Source organism: Hoplias malabaricus, chromosome 12 (genome assembly GCF_029633855.1).
Source record: "Hoplias malabaricus isolate fHopMal1 chromosome 12, fHopMal1.hap1, whole genome shotgun sequence".
Classification (NCBI taxonomy): Eukaryota; Metazoa; Chordata; class Actinopteri; order Characiformes; family Erythrinidae; genus Hoplias; species Hoplias malabaricus.
The window spans coordinates 21,503,629-21,519,760 of NC_089811.1; the positions used below are offsets into that span (position 1 = coordinate 21,503,629).

Sequence of the window (16,132 nt, forward strand, 5' to 3'; positions counted from 1 at the left end):
ACACACTCACACACACACACACACACACACACAAACACACACACACACAAACAAATGCACTCAAACTGGGTGCAGCATTTATATGCAGTAGTGGCAAAGAGACAAGGGCAGATGAGAGAAGATCCTGAAGACACACTAGTTGGAGAGTTTAAATACAAAGTGTATATTTGTATTTTTACTTTTTACATTTTTAAATACTTTTTTATGTTTTGCTCCAATATATTATGAGAAATTTGTCATTACTTTTGTATCATGCATGCATTAAAAAACAAAAAAAAATTAAAAACGGGTTTGCCTAGGAAGAGATTTTAGAGCATTGCAGCAGCATCAAGTGCCAGCGGGAGAGGATCATAATTGCAGCAGTAGCCCTGGCATTGTCACGCATCTTTTCTGTGAATTTTCTACAAATTATTCCATGTTTTGGCTCGTTTGTTAATGAACAAAGTTTTTTTTTTTTTTTTTTTAATTAAACTTAAATTTGCAGCTAAGTTGCCAACAAATTTTATACCAAAACTGTTTGCAAAAATTAATTTCAAAACAATTTATTTCAACCTCATGGAAAAAGTTTGCCTTCAGTGTTTTATGCTTTATTCGTTCATTCATTCATTGTCTGTAACCACTTATCCAGTTCAGGGTCGTGGTGGGTCCGGAGCCTACCCAGAATCATTGAGCACAAGGCAGGAATACACCCTGGAGGGGGCGCCAGTCTTTCACAGGGCAACACACATACGTACAGACACTTTTAACCAATCCACCCACCATGTGTTTATGGACCGTGAGAGGAAACCGAAGCACCCGGAGGAAACCCACACAGACACAGGGAGAACACACCACACTCCTCATAGGCAGTCACCTGGAGCAGGACTCGAACCCTCAACCTCCTGGTCCCTGGAGCTGCGTGACTGTGACACTACCTGCTGCACCACCGTGCCACCCATTTTATGCTTTATGATAATTTTAATAGATATTAGTGTCAGACTATTTAATTACATTGTATTGAAATACTGGTGAACCAAGAGTGACTTTGAAGTATTTTTGCCTAAATTGTGTTGTTTAATCAAGAGTCTTGTTACAAAAATGATAATAGGACATATGATCAAACTTTCCAGCTGGTGCAACTGGCTGCTAGGTCTAATTCCACACACATTTCTGAGAGACGTTTTGGGCAAAAAATATTGAAAAAAATTTAAATATTAGGGTGGCACCACACAGCTCCAGGGTCCTGGGGTCGTGGGTTTGAGCCCTGCTCCAGGTAACTGTATGTGAGGAGTTTGGTGTGCTCTCTGGGTCCTCCCACAGTCCAAAAACACATGTTGATAGGTGTATTGGTGACTCAAAAGTGTCCGTAAGTGTTAGTGTAAGTGGATGTGGACTGGCACCCCCTCCAGGGTGAGTTCCTGCCTTGCACCCAGTGATTCTGGGTAAGCTCCGAATCAACCGCGACTCTGAAATGGATAAGCAGTTACAGACAATGAATGAATTAATTAATTTTGAACCCACTGTGACCCTGAAATGAATTAAGTGGAAAAGAAGATAATAATGAAGATGATGATTTTAAAGGTTAATGTATCGGTTAAATATCATTATTCGTTTTAGGTGTATTTTTATTTATGTATAATTATGTTTATTTTATTAGGTTATGTTATTTAGGTTATTATTAATAAGAGGGAACATTTATGGGGAGGCTCTGGGAGCTGGGCAGTGGTCACCCGCTCACTCTACAAGATTCCACTTAGACTTCAGATGTGTTACGTCTGGCTACTTCTTCATGTTTGAAGGATGTGGTATATTGATCTGTGCGGTATTCTCAATGTTTTGAACTTTGGCAAAGAACTAACACAGCGAACAGGAAATATCAAAAAAAAAAAAAAAAAACAAGAGCCATTGCTTACTTCTATGCTTCAAAGTACGCTGAATAAGTGTAAGCCAAAACCAAACAAATTACCAAAATCAGTGGGCGCAAGACAGGAACACACCTTCACAGGGTGACACATACTCTCATATTCACGCACACACATACAGCGTGGTACTGGATGTGTGCAAGGGTAAGTAAAAATGGCAATTGATATGCAGTTGAGAGATGGAGACAGGAATTAGAAGCAAACAGGAACATGGGATACACAAAAAGCAAAGAGGAGGGAGAAGCAAACCAGAGAATCAAGACAGAAATGAAACTATACATGAAAACAGTTCCACATGATAATGCAAGACCAAAACAACAAGCAGGAAGGACCTACTGTGACAGCTTTACAATTTTCTGTGGCATTTTATACTTTTATTCTGTCTATTTTTTTGTCATCACAGAAAAAAAACATGGCAGACAAATAACATTTGACAAATTGTATTACTTTTTGTAATTTTAAGTAGAAATAGATCAACTAATCCAGGAGTCGGGTGGCACGGACTGTGTGTCACAGTCACACAGCTCCAGGGACCTGGAGGTTGTGGGTTCAATTCCCGCTCCGGGTGACTGTCTGTGAGGAGTTGGTGTGTTCTCCCCGTGTCCATGTGGGTTTCCTCCGGGTGCTCCGGTTTCCTCCCACAGTCCAAAAACACACGTTGGTAGGTGGATTGGTGACTCAAAAGTGTCCGTAGGTGTGTGTGTGTTTGTGTGTGTGTGTGTGTGTTGCCCTGTGAAGGACTGGCGCCCCCTCTAGGGTGTATTCCCGCCTTGTGCTCAATGATTCCAGGTAGGCTCTGGACTCACTGCGACCCTGAATTGGATAAGCAGTTATAGATAATGAATGAATGAATGAATGAATGAATGAATGTAATTTTAAGTAGAAATAGATAAACTAATCCAGGAGTCAGGCGGCACGGACTTTGTGTCACAGTCACACAGCTCCAGGGACCTGGAGGTTGTGGGTTCAAGTCCTGCTCTGGGTGAGTGTCTGTGAGGAGTTGGTGTGTTCTAACTGTGTCTGCGTGGGTTTCCTCCGGGTGCTCCGGTTTCCTCCCACAGTCCAAAAACACACATTGGTAGGTGGATTGGTGACTCAAAATTGTCCATAGGTGTGATGGGTGAGTGTGTGTCATCCTGTGAAGGACTGCTGCCCCCTCCAGGGTGTGTTCCTGCCTTGCGCCCAGTGCTTCCGTGTAGGCTCTGGATCCACCACCACCCTGAAGTAGATAAGCAGTTACAGACACTGAATTAATTAATTACTGAATGAATTAATTAATTTCAACCCACTACGACCCTGAAATGCAATTACTGTCATATGTTCTGTAGGGAAAATGCTATTTTCAAATTCTGTAATGAATAAACGAATGAATGGACAGTAACAATCAAACTAAAATCATCGACCACTATTTCATATATTAAGCCTTGTTTCTGAATTATATAATTCATAAATTATATGGAGCAACAGCTAGTGTCAGTGTCACACAGCTCCAGGGTCATGGGGTAGTGAGTGTCAATGTGCGAATGTGTGTCGCCCTATGAGGGACTGGTACCCCCTCCTGGGTGTGTTCCCATCTTGCGCCCAGTGATTCTGGGTAGGCTCCAGAATTAATGAAAAATTAGGATAAAGAAGAAAACTCAAAGAATATCATGCAAAAGCCTCAAAAACTAAATATAATGTGTATTTTTCAGTATTTATTGATTCAACATTCATGCAACGTCTGCAGGATTCTTTTTTTCCACATTATTCCAAATATTTTTTTGTTGGTTACATTACATGCTTTACTTTGATTGAATTTGCAGTTACATCTTGCTGTATCTTTTATATCTTGCTGTCAGATGGGTTATCTTGCTATCAGATGTTTTTTCTTGCTGACTGTTGGGTTATCTTGCTGTCTGATGCTTTCAGATCTATGTCCTCTGTCAAAATGAATCACTAACTCTGTTGATGTATATCTATTTTTATACATTTCCACAATTTCATTTCAATTTTCATTTTGTAGGTATTTCTGTTGTGACACCAGTTCTGTGAAGCTGCTATATGACATCAGTTGTAAAAACAAATGCTATATAAATGACTTTTAATTTATTTATTGATTGATTGGGTTAATTAGTTTTTCAGCTTATACAAGCCTTTCCTCACAATCCACCACAAGATACTTCAGTTGACACTAGCTGAGTCTCTGGAATGGCCTCACAGTCATCTGACCTGAATATGATTGAAAATCTTTGGCTACAGCTTTAAAATCATATGCTCGTAAACTGTCCTGGGAATATCACAGAACTTAAAGGAAGTCTAAGACGATGCATAAAATAAGAAAAAACAACTGAGATCTGTGTGGCTGCGAAAATATTATCAAGCTGTGATATTATGAAATCAAATTATTAAATTATTTTCAAAGTATTAAATATTTTGAGGGTGGCACGGTTACGCAGCAGGTAGTGTCGCAGTCACACAGCTCCAGGGGCCTGGAAGTTGTGGGTTTGATTCCTGCTCCGGGTGACTGTCTGTGAGGAGTTGGTGTGTTCTCCCCGTGTCCGCGTGGGTTTCCTCCGGGTGCTCCGGTTTCCTCCCACAGTCCAAAAAACACACGTTGGTAGGTGGATTGGTGACTCAAAAGTGTCTGTAGGTGTGAGTGTGTGAGTGAGTGAATGTGTGTGTGTGTGTCTGTGTAGCCCTGTGAAGGACTGGCACACCCTCCAGGGTGTATTCCCACCTTGCGCCCAATGATTCCAGGTAGGCTCTGGACCCACCGCGCCCCTGAATTGGATAAGCGGTTACAGATAATGAATGAATAAATAAATATTTTGAGCTTGCTAAATGATGTTAACAAATACATTCACAGCCTGTGGTTGAATATCACATTTTCATGTGTGCATGAGAAAAATGTACCTGAATACAAAAGTGCAAATGTGTCTTAAAAGATTGCAGCTGCAGAGACAATTTGTGTAGTACCCGGATATGTTTTGTACATGAATAAATATAGATTTTGTTGACGAAGAAATATTTAGTGTATGTGCAATTAAATTTTGTGCAGAAATATTTTCAGCAGTGAGGTTTTAAAAGAGAGCAAACAAGCTCCTACCTGTGAGTGAAACTCTGAAGTTGCAAGCTGCAAACCGCAAAGTACCACTACTAATTATGACCCTGTTTTTATGCCTGAGCTGAGCAAACAGCTCAATCAGCACACTGCCCACCCACTTAAAATTTACAGTGCTGCCCATTCATAGCTATTCAGGGGAAATATATTTTATATCCCACTGCTTTCCATATTAAAGATCTTTAAGGCCGAACTTCCCCTTATTAGTTATATGTAGCATTATGTCAGAAAACACCTGTGAAAACTTTCTCATTTCTAGTTTGTGATTCAAAGATTCAGGAAATAGCACAATGTTATCTGAAAATAAAATCCCCCCTAGCCAGATTTCTTGTCATTACATAACTAACAAAGTGTATGTGTCAGCACTACTTGAAATGTTTTGCTGTAGCAAAAAAAAAAAAAAAAAAATCTCAGAACGTCTGTCACCCATTAGCACCAAATGACCTAGCAAATCCTTCAGTCAGTGAAAATGAATATGTTTATTTCTGCATTTAACAGTTATTACTGTAGTGTAATCTCCTAAAAAGTATATCTTTCCCTATGTCATGTTCACGCTATTCTTGCACCGACAAATTGTGAAAACCAAGGAACAAAGGGCAAATATAAGGAAGTGTCATAGTGTGACCAGGCAGTGACAGAGCTATTTACTAAGGAAGGCAGATCATATGCAGTGTTTTGAAACAGTGCCTATGCAGATAAAAGGTCCTTCTGGGTTTGTATCCTGAGTTGGCCTCCTACACTGCGCTTGTGACTATGGATGCATTTAAAAATTTAATTAAATGAAATATTCTTATAAAATATAAAGCCAGAATTTATTGCAAAAACACATTTAATAAGATATATCCAGCATACATAAAAAAACCAATAAAACAAGAAAATAGAATAAAAAATTCAGAATGCTTTGGAAATAGCTATTAGATTTAATCCTTAAGATCCTTGGTGCATTTTAACCACATATTGTATACATTACATCCCTTTCCACACAGTCAGAAAATTTGTCACTGTGGTGGTACCCTCAAAGGCACATATTTGTAACTTTAATTAGGGAACATAACTGTACCATATTTTTTTATAATTGTAGATTTTAAAATTGTGTTGATTTGCCCCATTTCATCTCCAGGACGTTTATTATGTTTTTTATATGACACAGTTCTATACTGAAAGATCACAAACATGTATCTCTCCTTCTGGAGAAGAGAATGTAATGTACCTTTAAGGAACAAAACTGGACTTTTAAACACTGTTGTACCTTTAAATGTACGTTTACACAGTTTGTGCCTTTAGTGACCAATAATGTACCTCTACTGTACCTTTTTTTCTGAGAGTGTATAAAAGATATCAGTGAGATGATCTGGTCAAAACACCAAGAGAATCAAACAAAACAGCACTTTCTTACCCTGTCTTAATGTCAGCCAATGCTGACATCTCTGTTTACCCCAAATTCATAGATTTCGTTTAATGTGTTCCCTTTAAATTTGATAAGTAAAAACTGGTAGCTTTCTACAGAGCACTATACTATTATTTTCTGAACAAAAAATGGGATAGCTGCCAAATAAAGTATTTAATGAATAGTGCTGTAAACTAATTAATTTAAGTATTTTTCACCAGAGAAATAGATTTTGGGAAAGCTATTTTTTCCAGGGAATCAAAAGATAAATATTATCATGCTACATAAACTCCAAGAAGCTTAAATATTTAAAGACTGGAAATAATTTCTTTAAAAAAATTATATATATATATAATGAGGTTTGTTTTGAAATTACCTGAGAATGACTTATTAAATGCTAAGGCCAGACAAAAACAAACTAAAAAATGAAACTGTTTTAAGCAATAAGTGCAAATTCACATTTGAAAAGAAGGAAACATTTGCTTTGAAGTAGAAGCATGCATCTACCTCACTAAATGCTTCTCTAGGTTTCAGTCTTCTTCATTAACATTGTCTGTACGAGCTGAGAAGACGCTCTCTCTGTGGCCATCAGTCATTTCATTATCCAGTGTGCTAAGGCTTCTCAGTCTCAACATCTGTCTCATCTTTCGACGGAACTCTTTCGAGGCAAAATAGTAAATGAATGGATCCAGGCAGCTGTTGATGCAGCTAAGTGACAGCGAGAGCTTGTAGTAAACATAGAGAGATTTTTTAAAGTAAAGCTTGGTGATTGAATGTGTCAGGAACAATAAGTTGTTGGGTGCAAAACAAACAACAAAAACAAACAAAACGATGAACGCCAGACGTACAGCACGGCCTTTCTGAAGATTCCTGGAGGTTTTCATTAGAGTGCAGATGATCCGGATGTAGCAATAGACTGTTATGATGAAGGGGCATAGGAACAACACAAAAAACATTGTGAATAGAAAGGCAGCCCATTGTGAAATTGTTGGGAGCATTTCCTTCTTCAATACATCAAAGCAGGTGGTGATATTGAGATCTGCCACATAAAACGTTAGATCTGTTTTTTCCAGTGGGCTGAGAACCGCTAAAACTATGGCCCACATAATGACGCAGCTACAAATTGCATACTTGGTCTTGTGTCTCCACTCCCTGAAGCGCATCACCTTCACGATGCCCATGTAGCGGTCAACGCTTATAGCTGTCATTGTCAAAACTGAACAATACATGTTAGCATAGAAGACCACAGTGACTATATTGCACAGTTCTGAGCCCAGTGTCCAGTTGTAGCCTTGCATTAGGTAGATGAGCTGAAAGGGAAGTACTAATCCCAGGGCAAGATCAGTGATGGTGAGGTTGATCATGAAGATAATGGAAGGGGTTTTCGGTGAGGTGCGAAACATTAGTAGCCAAAGAGATAGGCCATTTCCACAGAGGTTGATCAGGATCACAACGATATAGATAGCAGAGATAAGATCAGTAGGCCACTTGGTTTGAAACATGATCAGAGTGGCGTTGTCCAACCCACTCTTGGTGTAATTCAAAGGTTTCTGAGCCATGTTTAGGGCCTTTTCTTTAGATACCTGTAAGTACACAGAGTAAGAATGTACACTGCCACTGCATTTCACTCCATACTTTATCTTAGAAGGTGTGAACTTCAAACTCAGCCTCGACTAGAGTGAAACAGCACATAGTTTTTGTTTTCTGTACTGTTTGAAGATATTCTCTTTTATCTATGTGTGACTTTCTTGTACATTGTGTGAAGTAATGATTCAATTAAACAATCAAACTTTTGGCAAGATCTAAGAAGTTAACAAAATGGTTATGCAATAATTCCTTGCTTTACGTAAAGTGAAATGTGTGTCCCATGCAATTTTTGATTATGAACTGGCACGAGAGTGTTTAACCCAGTTATATTTGCACTGTCAGTTTGTTTAAAAACTTGAGGTTTTTCTGAATGCTAACAAGAAGAAGAGTGTTAGAACAGGATGTGCAATGGGTGTTGGTTAAGGTTCTTGTGTTGCACAGATGACTGTGACTAACCACACAAACAGGCATATTTACAAAAGAAATCTCAGCTTATGTGAGATTTTCAACTTATGCCTAATGATCAGTTAAATGTGTTTCACTTCTTATCTGAGTAAAATGTTTCATATTGACCATGTGTGGCAGATAATGGGAATTTGTTTGCCACCCACACTTTGTAGTTACAACAGTATTACCAACATTTCTAGGGCAGAGTGCTTTCCATCCTTGCTGCACTGATTTCTTGCACTGTTTTGTTCAAAAACTTCAAAAACCTGTTTACTAATTTAAAATATATGTCCAGTCTGAGGTGTCAAATCTCCCTGAGGTGTTTGATGTTATGATGTTTAATTTATTCTTAAATGTTTTGCACTAAACAGTGGGGTATTTGTGCCCTGTAGCTGTACAGGCTACGCATAGCATGTTACAATATGCCTGGAAACATGAGTGTCTTAAGTCTGTTATTTACCACCTCTTTTAACTATTTATGAATTGCATGTTAGATTTCATAAGGACACAAGGACACATATTGCAGCTAGTGCCATGAGAATGCTATGACAAAGGACTGTTGTTTTGCAATTTTTTTTATGTCAGTCACTTTCACAGAACTTCAAAGGGCATAAACTGACAGAAGGCATTTAACTTTGTGAAAATAAAAGTAAAACTGACCATAAGCATTTGATTCAACTCTGTTGTAAAATGTGTGAATTTTTGAAGCAAAATGCAAAAAAGGTTGAATTACACAAAAAAAGTTACACTACAAAAAAGAAATAATTAAGGACTTTTTGCCTCACAAATGTCAACTTAAAAACAACCTAACTGTTTACCTTACACTATTTCATCTGCATACCACATTAAATCACACCCATATTCCAGATGCTAATTCCGAGTAAAACTGTATCATAGTGACAGATTTACTGGAAAATGCTAAATTTATGGTAGATTCCAAAATGGATCATTAATAATTGTTTTCATGTGTTATTTGTTGTGATATTGCATAATGAGCAAACAGAAATTCAGAAGATGTCTTGGTTTTTTAATATATATTTATATAAGTGTACTTACCTCAGAAGATACTAGTTGCTCACCTCGTGTGCGTTACAGTGAGTTGGCATGGGGTATGACTGTTAGAGTCAGGAAACATGAGTTCTTCTCAACTGCTGCCAGAGTGGGAAGTGCGTCATCACAACTTTACAAATTCACCGCTTGAACAAAAAGTGAAATCTGACCAAACTGTTGCCAGGATAAAAACATATGCATTTGGCATTTTGTGCTCAGCCTAACTCATTGAGGCAAAATGGTCTAAAATGTTTCATAGTCAACACTTTCCTAAGGTTTTTGAAGAGGCAGTTGTAATTAAGAAAAATAATTCTCAATTCTTCTGATTATTCATTCAAACATGCATTTTTTACTTCTGTTTGTCATTTGTCATGCAGAGGATGTGGGAAGATACCATTAGAGAGGCACACACCCAAACTTTTGCAACATCCTTCACAAAATATAAGTTAACCTTCAATTTGACCATTTTTTTGTCTGTCTTCTCTACGTGTGGTCTTCTCATTGTTTGGTTTTCTTCTGTATTAGGTTTTGTACTCATGGTCAGTTTTAAACTGAGGATTGGTGCTATGTACTCAGTGATTGAAGCTGTCAAGCAATTTGGCTGTGCTCACCACAACATCTCTAACCAGAGGATTACTAGAAAGTGTTTGGGTTTTTTTGTTTGTTTGTTTGTTTTGGTTTTGGTTTTCTGAATCTCTGTGGGATTTTTCACTTAGTCAGGCAGTATTTCCTGTGATAAATAAATAGCTACAGTGTTCAATATAGTAAATATAATTTTTTTAAGAGTTCCCCAGTCCGTATAGTCTCATACATGAAACTAAATTGCAGTAACTACATTCATGAGCAAAAAAAAAAATATATATATATAATAACATTATATATATAACATTTGTGGTTGTTGAGCCACATTTTCATCCTGAAATATTTTTTAAAGGGGACATATGAAAAAGTGATATGTCTAACTGGAGCATTTACAGACCTATAAAATTAAACAAAACCACACACCTGGTTTTCTGTAGACTGCCTATGCCAGTAAATATGTGAATAAAACAAACTAATTTTAATTTTGTTTCCGCTTCTTACATCATGTGCAGAGTCCTTATAATTGTCCTGCCTCCTATGAGTGTCTTCAATCACAGTGCTGTACCCATGTTTATGTGAGAGAAAATCCATCCATCCATCCATTCATTATTTTTAACCCTTATCCAATTCAGGGTCGCAGTGGGTCCCGAGCCTACCTGGAATCATTGGGTGCAAGGAAACACACCCTGGGGGGGGGGCGCCAGTCCTTCACAGGGCAACACATACAAAAACACACATTCACTCACACACTCACACCTACGGACACTTTTGAGTCAGCAATCCACCTACCAATGTGTGATTTTTTTTGGACTGTAGGCAAAACAAAAAGAAAAAAAAGAGTTAATTACAGACCTGGTGCAGTAAGTGTATATTACTGTAAGTTCATGACATTGAAATGATCAAGAAAAAAAAACTCCAACATTTGCATGGCCTTTGGTCCTAAATGTGTAAAAATAAAAAAACAGAAGGTGTGAAAAAAACACAAAAACACACAGTCCTGTTTCAATCTCACCCTTGTCCAGACATATTCTTTTTCCTCTCCCTTACTCTTATCTCACTGCTCAGTTGTTTCAGTAAAGCATTTCAGCTGCTGATGTGCCAGAAGTAGCTGTTTTAAACTGTATTTACGGTTTTGAACATAGGGTTTTCATTTGTCATGCAGTGTGCAAACATTTGTAAATAAATTTTGTATTGGGAAAGCGTGTATGTGCAAAAATTGTTAGCATTTTGGAATTATATTAATTGAGTGTGTATTTTGTAAAAACAACATTCATTCATTATCTGTAAGCGCTTATCCAGTTGAGTGCCACAGTGGGTCCAGAGCCTACCCGGTATCACTGGGCGCAAGGCCACCTGGAGGGGGCGCCAGTCCTTCACAGGGCAACACACACACCTACAGACCCATTTGAGTCACCAATCCACCTACCAACGTGTGTTTATGGATTGTGGGAGGAAACTGGAGCACCCGGAGGAAACCCACGCAGACATGGGGAGAACACACCACACTCCTCACAGACAGTCACCCGGAGGAAACCCACGCAGACACAGGGAGAACTCACCACACTCCTCACAGACAGTCACCCGGAGGAAACCCATGCAGACACAGGAAGAACACACCACACTCCTCACAGACAGTCACCCGGAGGAAACCCACGCAGACACAGGGAGAACACACCACACTCCTCACAGACAGTCACCCGGAGGAAACTCATGCAGACACAGAGAGAACACACCACACTCCTCACAGACAGTCACCCAGAGGAAACCCACGCAGACACAGGAAGAACACACCACACTCCTCACAGACAGTCACCCGGAGGAAACCCACGCAGACACAGGGAGAACACACCACATGCCTCACAGACAGTCACCCGGAGCGGGAATCAAACCCACAACCTCCAGGTCCCTGGAGCTGTGTGACTGCGTCACTACCTGCTGCACCACCGTGCCACCCCCTGAAAACAACATGAATGGTGTTAATAGTATAGTTCATAACTGACGGATGTTGTACTCATTGTGTTTAGGGTTTTGAAAGTGTGACTACAGATTGGACAAAGGGATGTCAGTGATATTAAAAAAATATTTAGAATGTAAATATTTTGGGAACATAAATTAAACAAAAGTCATTAAGGAACCTAAGTCATACCATCCGCAATGAAAAATATTTGAATCTTCCAGAATATGAAGCCATTTTATTTACATCAGAACAGTGATTTATGTACCGCATTCTTGTTCATTTGAGGTGTTGAAAAGTTAAAAAAGCTTTTTTTTTTTATCACACCATCATGGCACAATTAAAATAAATATGCTTTTCTTGTCACTGTCACAGCAGTTCCACATGTAACCTATCTGTGGCAGTGAAAACACACACACACACACTCTCACACACACACACACTGATGTTAAACACTTCCTGCTATCTGAAGGACTAATGTAACAGACAATCAACATGATACTTCTGCTGCTAAACTAGTGCACTATATTTAATTTAGTGAACCATGTTTGCATTTCACACCACTACCCTGACATGGACAACAGGAAAAGAAGATGAGTTTAGATAAGATTTCATTTAATTTATGTCCATCAATATCAATATAGTATACTGCACTCTGTTTCATTATTACCACTCTGAAATGTTACTGGTCAAACTGGTCTCCCTCCCTAGTTTTATTTATTTATTTAACCAATGTTTAAACTGAGAGGGTGCCCATTATTTACTAACTTTATTAGTAAATTATTTATTAACTTACTCAAGGTAATACATAAAATTAAAAGATGAATTTAACTTTAAACAAATAAGATATAAAATGCAGTAAATAAATATAGTAATTGAGTACAATAGGAGAAATTCAATTTGAATGCGTCATGGAAAATAGTAAAAAAATTATAACGTGAAAAATTGTAGTTAATAAATAAATAAACTAGTACTAATATAAAACAAAAACAAACACTCAGGAAAAGGAGGACAGAAACATATGAAGTGTCAAAAAGAACAGGGTTGAATGGAGGTGGTTGGACATAAAGAGTTTAAGGTGTTCGAGTAATACGTGCAAGTAGAGCTTTTGAGTTTCCGGTAGTGAGTTCCAGCTCGCTGGAGCATGTAGCTACAAACAGATATTCATTGTTCAGTAAAAACTCTTGGTAACAGTCTAGAAATTTAGGTTATTTTCATTGAGGATTGCTGTGATGTAAAGTGGCCAGTGAGTGCTTTTGATGGTATTATTTCAGCAGACCTTTACTAAAGACCTCCATTACATTCTCCAAGGCTGCTTCTACATCTAGTTTTAAATTAAACCCATTTTGTTTATAATTTGTCTGACCAAAGTAGGGTGGATCCCCTTGTGAGCCTTTGTTGCTTCCAAGGTTTATCCCTCCAGCTTTGAGGGAGCTTTTCCTTGCCACTGTCGTTTTTGGCTTGCTCTCCTGGACATACTAATTTGTGTCACGTGTGAGGTTGAAGTGATAATAAAAACCACTTGACTTCACTTGACCAGTTAGTCCGGTTCAATCCACTCTTCATCAAAGGAAAAAGGACCTCCAAAGGACCATCACTGAACAGATATTATCTGAGTAACGAATCATTCCCAGCACTGCAGTGACACTGATGTGGCTGTGGCATGTTTAGTTGCCCTCATACAGGTGGACACATCAGACACAGCAATGGAGGCCAAATAAAGCCTAGAACAAATGCATTGGAAAAGAATACTGTACTTCATAACAGCATAAATGAAAAATATTCACTTGGTAAAGTTTTGTGTCAAAGTTCATTTGTTTGATGCTCAGTGTGAGAACTAAGGGTGAAACTAGTTAAAATGTATCATTCATGTCCTGACACCGCCTTAACGTTGGCCATACCCTGGTTGAGAGTTGACTCAGGCCCAGAAAAACGCAAGACATATATCACTCATGAGCAGGATGTGACAGTTAAATGTATTACACTTAGAGAAAGCCATCCTGTACTAAAAGGTGGGAAAGCCACATGCACCTTCTCTGCTTAATAGTAGTGAGGTGACCATAGACCATATTTATTTATTTATAAGTTAGTTAGTTATTTAGTTAATAGTCTGTTCACCATTATGTCTCTGAAGCGATACTAATGTGTAGGAGAATAGGGGGTGCTGTTGCTTCCTTTTAGATGTTCTGCAGCCCACTGTAAATCAGACCAGTCAGGCAGCTTCATGCACACTAGATGGAGACATTTCTCAGGACCTGAAAAACATTTTTTTTTTTTCATTTTTAGGACGTTTAAGATTGTGGGGAAATATGACTGAGTTTTAGGGCCACGGCGTTGAAAAAAGGATTCCGAGAATAAAGTCAGAATTATGAGAAAAAATCTCGGAATAACTGAGTAAAAAAGGTTTGTATAATTTCGAGAATATAATCAGAATATTTAGAGAAACGCGGTTTGGGATATTATTTATTATAATATGTACACAGAGAGACTAACTGTCTGTGCGCCCTGGGTGAGTTGTGAAAGAAGCAGTCAGTGAAGTGAACAGAATTATTTATTAAACGCATCCACAGGACATGACGACTAATCCCCGTCAGTGCAGCCCCTGGCTGCGAAGCATAAGGCTTTAGTTTTTTGTACGAGTCCGAGCCGTAACGCGATGGAGCCTCGTGGGCGCCGGTGTTCCACTCGCTCTGGATCTTGCATTTTCGTGATCATTAATTATATCATAAACTACATGCCATGGGTTCGTGCACCGATTCAGGGTGCATCATACTAATACTAGATACTAATCACGCTTTGGCCCTGATGTGGAAGAGACTATTATTATTATGTCACCTGTTTGAAAGTGTTCCTGTTAAGGTTTTGGCCATTATCAGATTTATGACTGTGACTTCCCTCTTCAAGAATTCAGTCTCTATTTTAGAGAACCGGCATTTTGCTGGGTTGATACTTCACAACTTTTGAACCTGGCTTAAATTCTGCACTTTCAGAAAAATGCAGGTAGATTGTCTGCTTTTGTTGCTTGCACCACTCTAAAGCATGGAACTGGTGGTAAATTCAGCAATAGCTAGACATCTGTTTTGTTAATATTTTTAATCCATTTGTGGATATCAGTGTTAAATTAATAAAACCACGCTTGTTCCTTCAAAACTAATGTCCCAACAAACACGGTTACGTTGTGACAACGTTGTGAGAACGCATTTTTTTGGTGCCCACAACGTTGTCTTTTTGGTTGTCACTACGTTGTGAGGAATTTCATTTCAACGTTGTCACAACGTAGTGGCAACCAAAAAGACAACGTTGTGGACACCAAAAAATGCGTTCTCACAACGTTGTCACAACGTAACCGTGTTTGTTGTGAAGTGATCCAAAACAGCAATAATGTGCTAATTTAATTACCCACATATGGAGCAGAATAGAGCAAACCTCACTGATTAATGCTTTTCAACGTTTGGAGTTTTCTCTTTTTTATGGTGTACATTCCGGCAATTTAAGGGAAATTGATCTCAAACATACAGTGTACCTTCACATAACTTACGGATTCTTTACATGAATTGGTAGCGTATATATCAAATACTTACTGGTTCTTTCTGATGCTTAAATATTGGGGACTATAAGTGTAATTTCCAATATTTTACCATGAATTTATGGTGTACATTCTATGTGTATGACAGTCATTGTTTATGTTTTCATTCAGGGGGCAAGCTTCACTCACATTCCAGGGATAATGTAGTTCACCACAGTGAATAAATAAATACATTTAAAAATCGAATTAGAGAAAGTTGTCTAAAGGGGCGGAGTTTAAACAGCCTTTCCGTGTGGGAAGTAGGCCGTTTCCCCACTCATCGTTATAACACCGTGTTGACAGAAGGTATGGCGAGGCTCCTTAATTTTAGGCCTGAAAATGTATTATATGTTCTAATTGTCGACATAAATCACAATACTTATTTCCAGCATCTAGGTATATACTGAGTATGTTTTGTGCAATTAAATCGTTGTTTGATATGTTTTAATGTGTTTACTTTTACTCGCGATTGAGTCCGAGGTGAGTTAAGGTGTCATTTAATGTGGATAGTAAATTATGAGGTGAGATTACTGATAGTTCGTAGAACAATGTTTCATGT

The 16,132-nt window shown here is 38.4% G+C and overlaps 1 protein-coding gene across 1 annotated transcript; it reads right to left on the bottom strand.

Moving 5' to 3' along the window:
- Positions 1-5,834: 5,834 nt before the first annotated feature.
- Positions 5,835-9,564, bottom strand: p2ry8 (P2Y receptor family member 8). Its single transcript, XM_066641246.1, has 2 exons — positions 9,479-9,564; positions 5,835-7,971 (listed from the first exon to the last, which is right to left on the bottom strand). Exon 2 carries the CDS (start codon positions 7,945-7,947, stop codon positions 6,919-6,921), a length of 1,029 nt encoding a protein of 342 aa, XP_066497343.1. The 5' UTR covers positions 7,948-7,971; positions 9,479-9,564; the 3' UTR covers positions 5,835-6,918.
- Between the last annotated feature and the right edge of the window lie 6,568 nt (positions 9,565-16,132).

What these genes read in the sequence shown, in the direction of transcription:
- p2ry8 (XM_066641246.1), bottom strand. Translation starts at nt 7,947, where the DNA reads ATGGCTCAGAAACCTTTGAATTACACCAAGAGTGGGTTGGACAACGCC.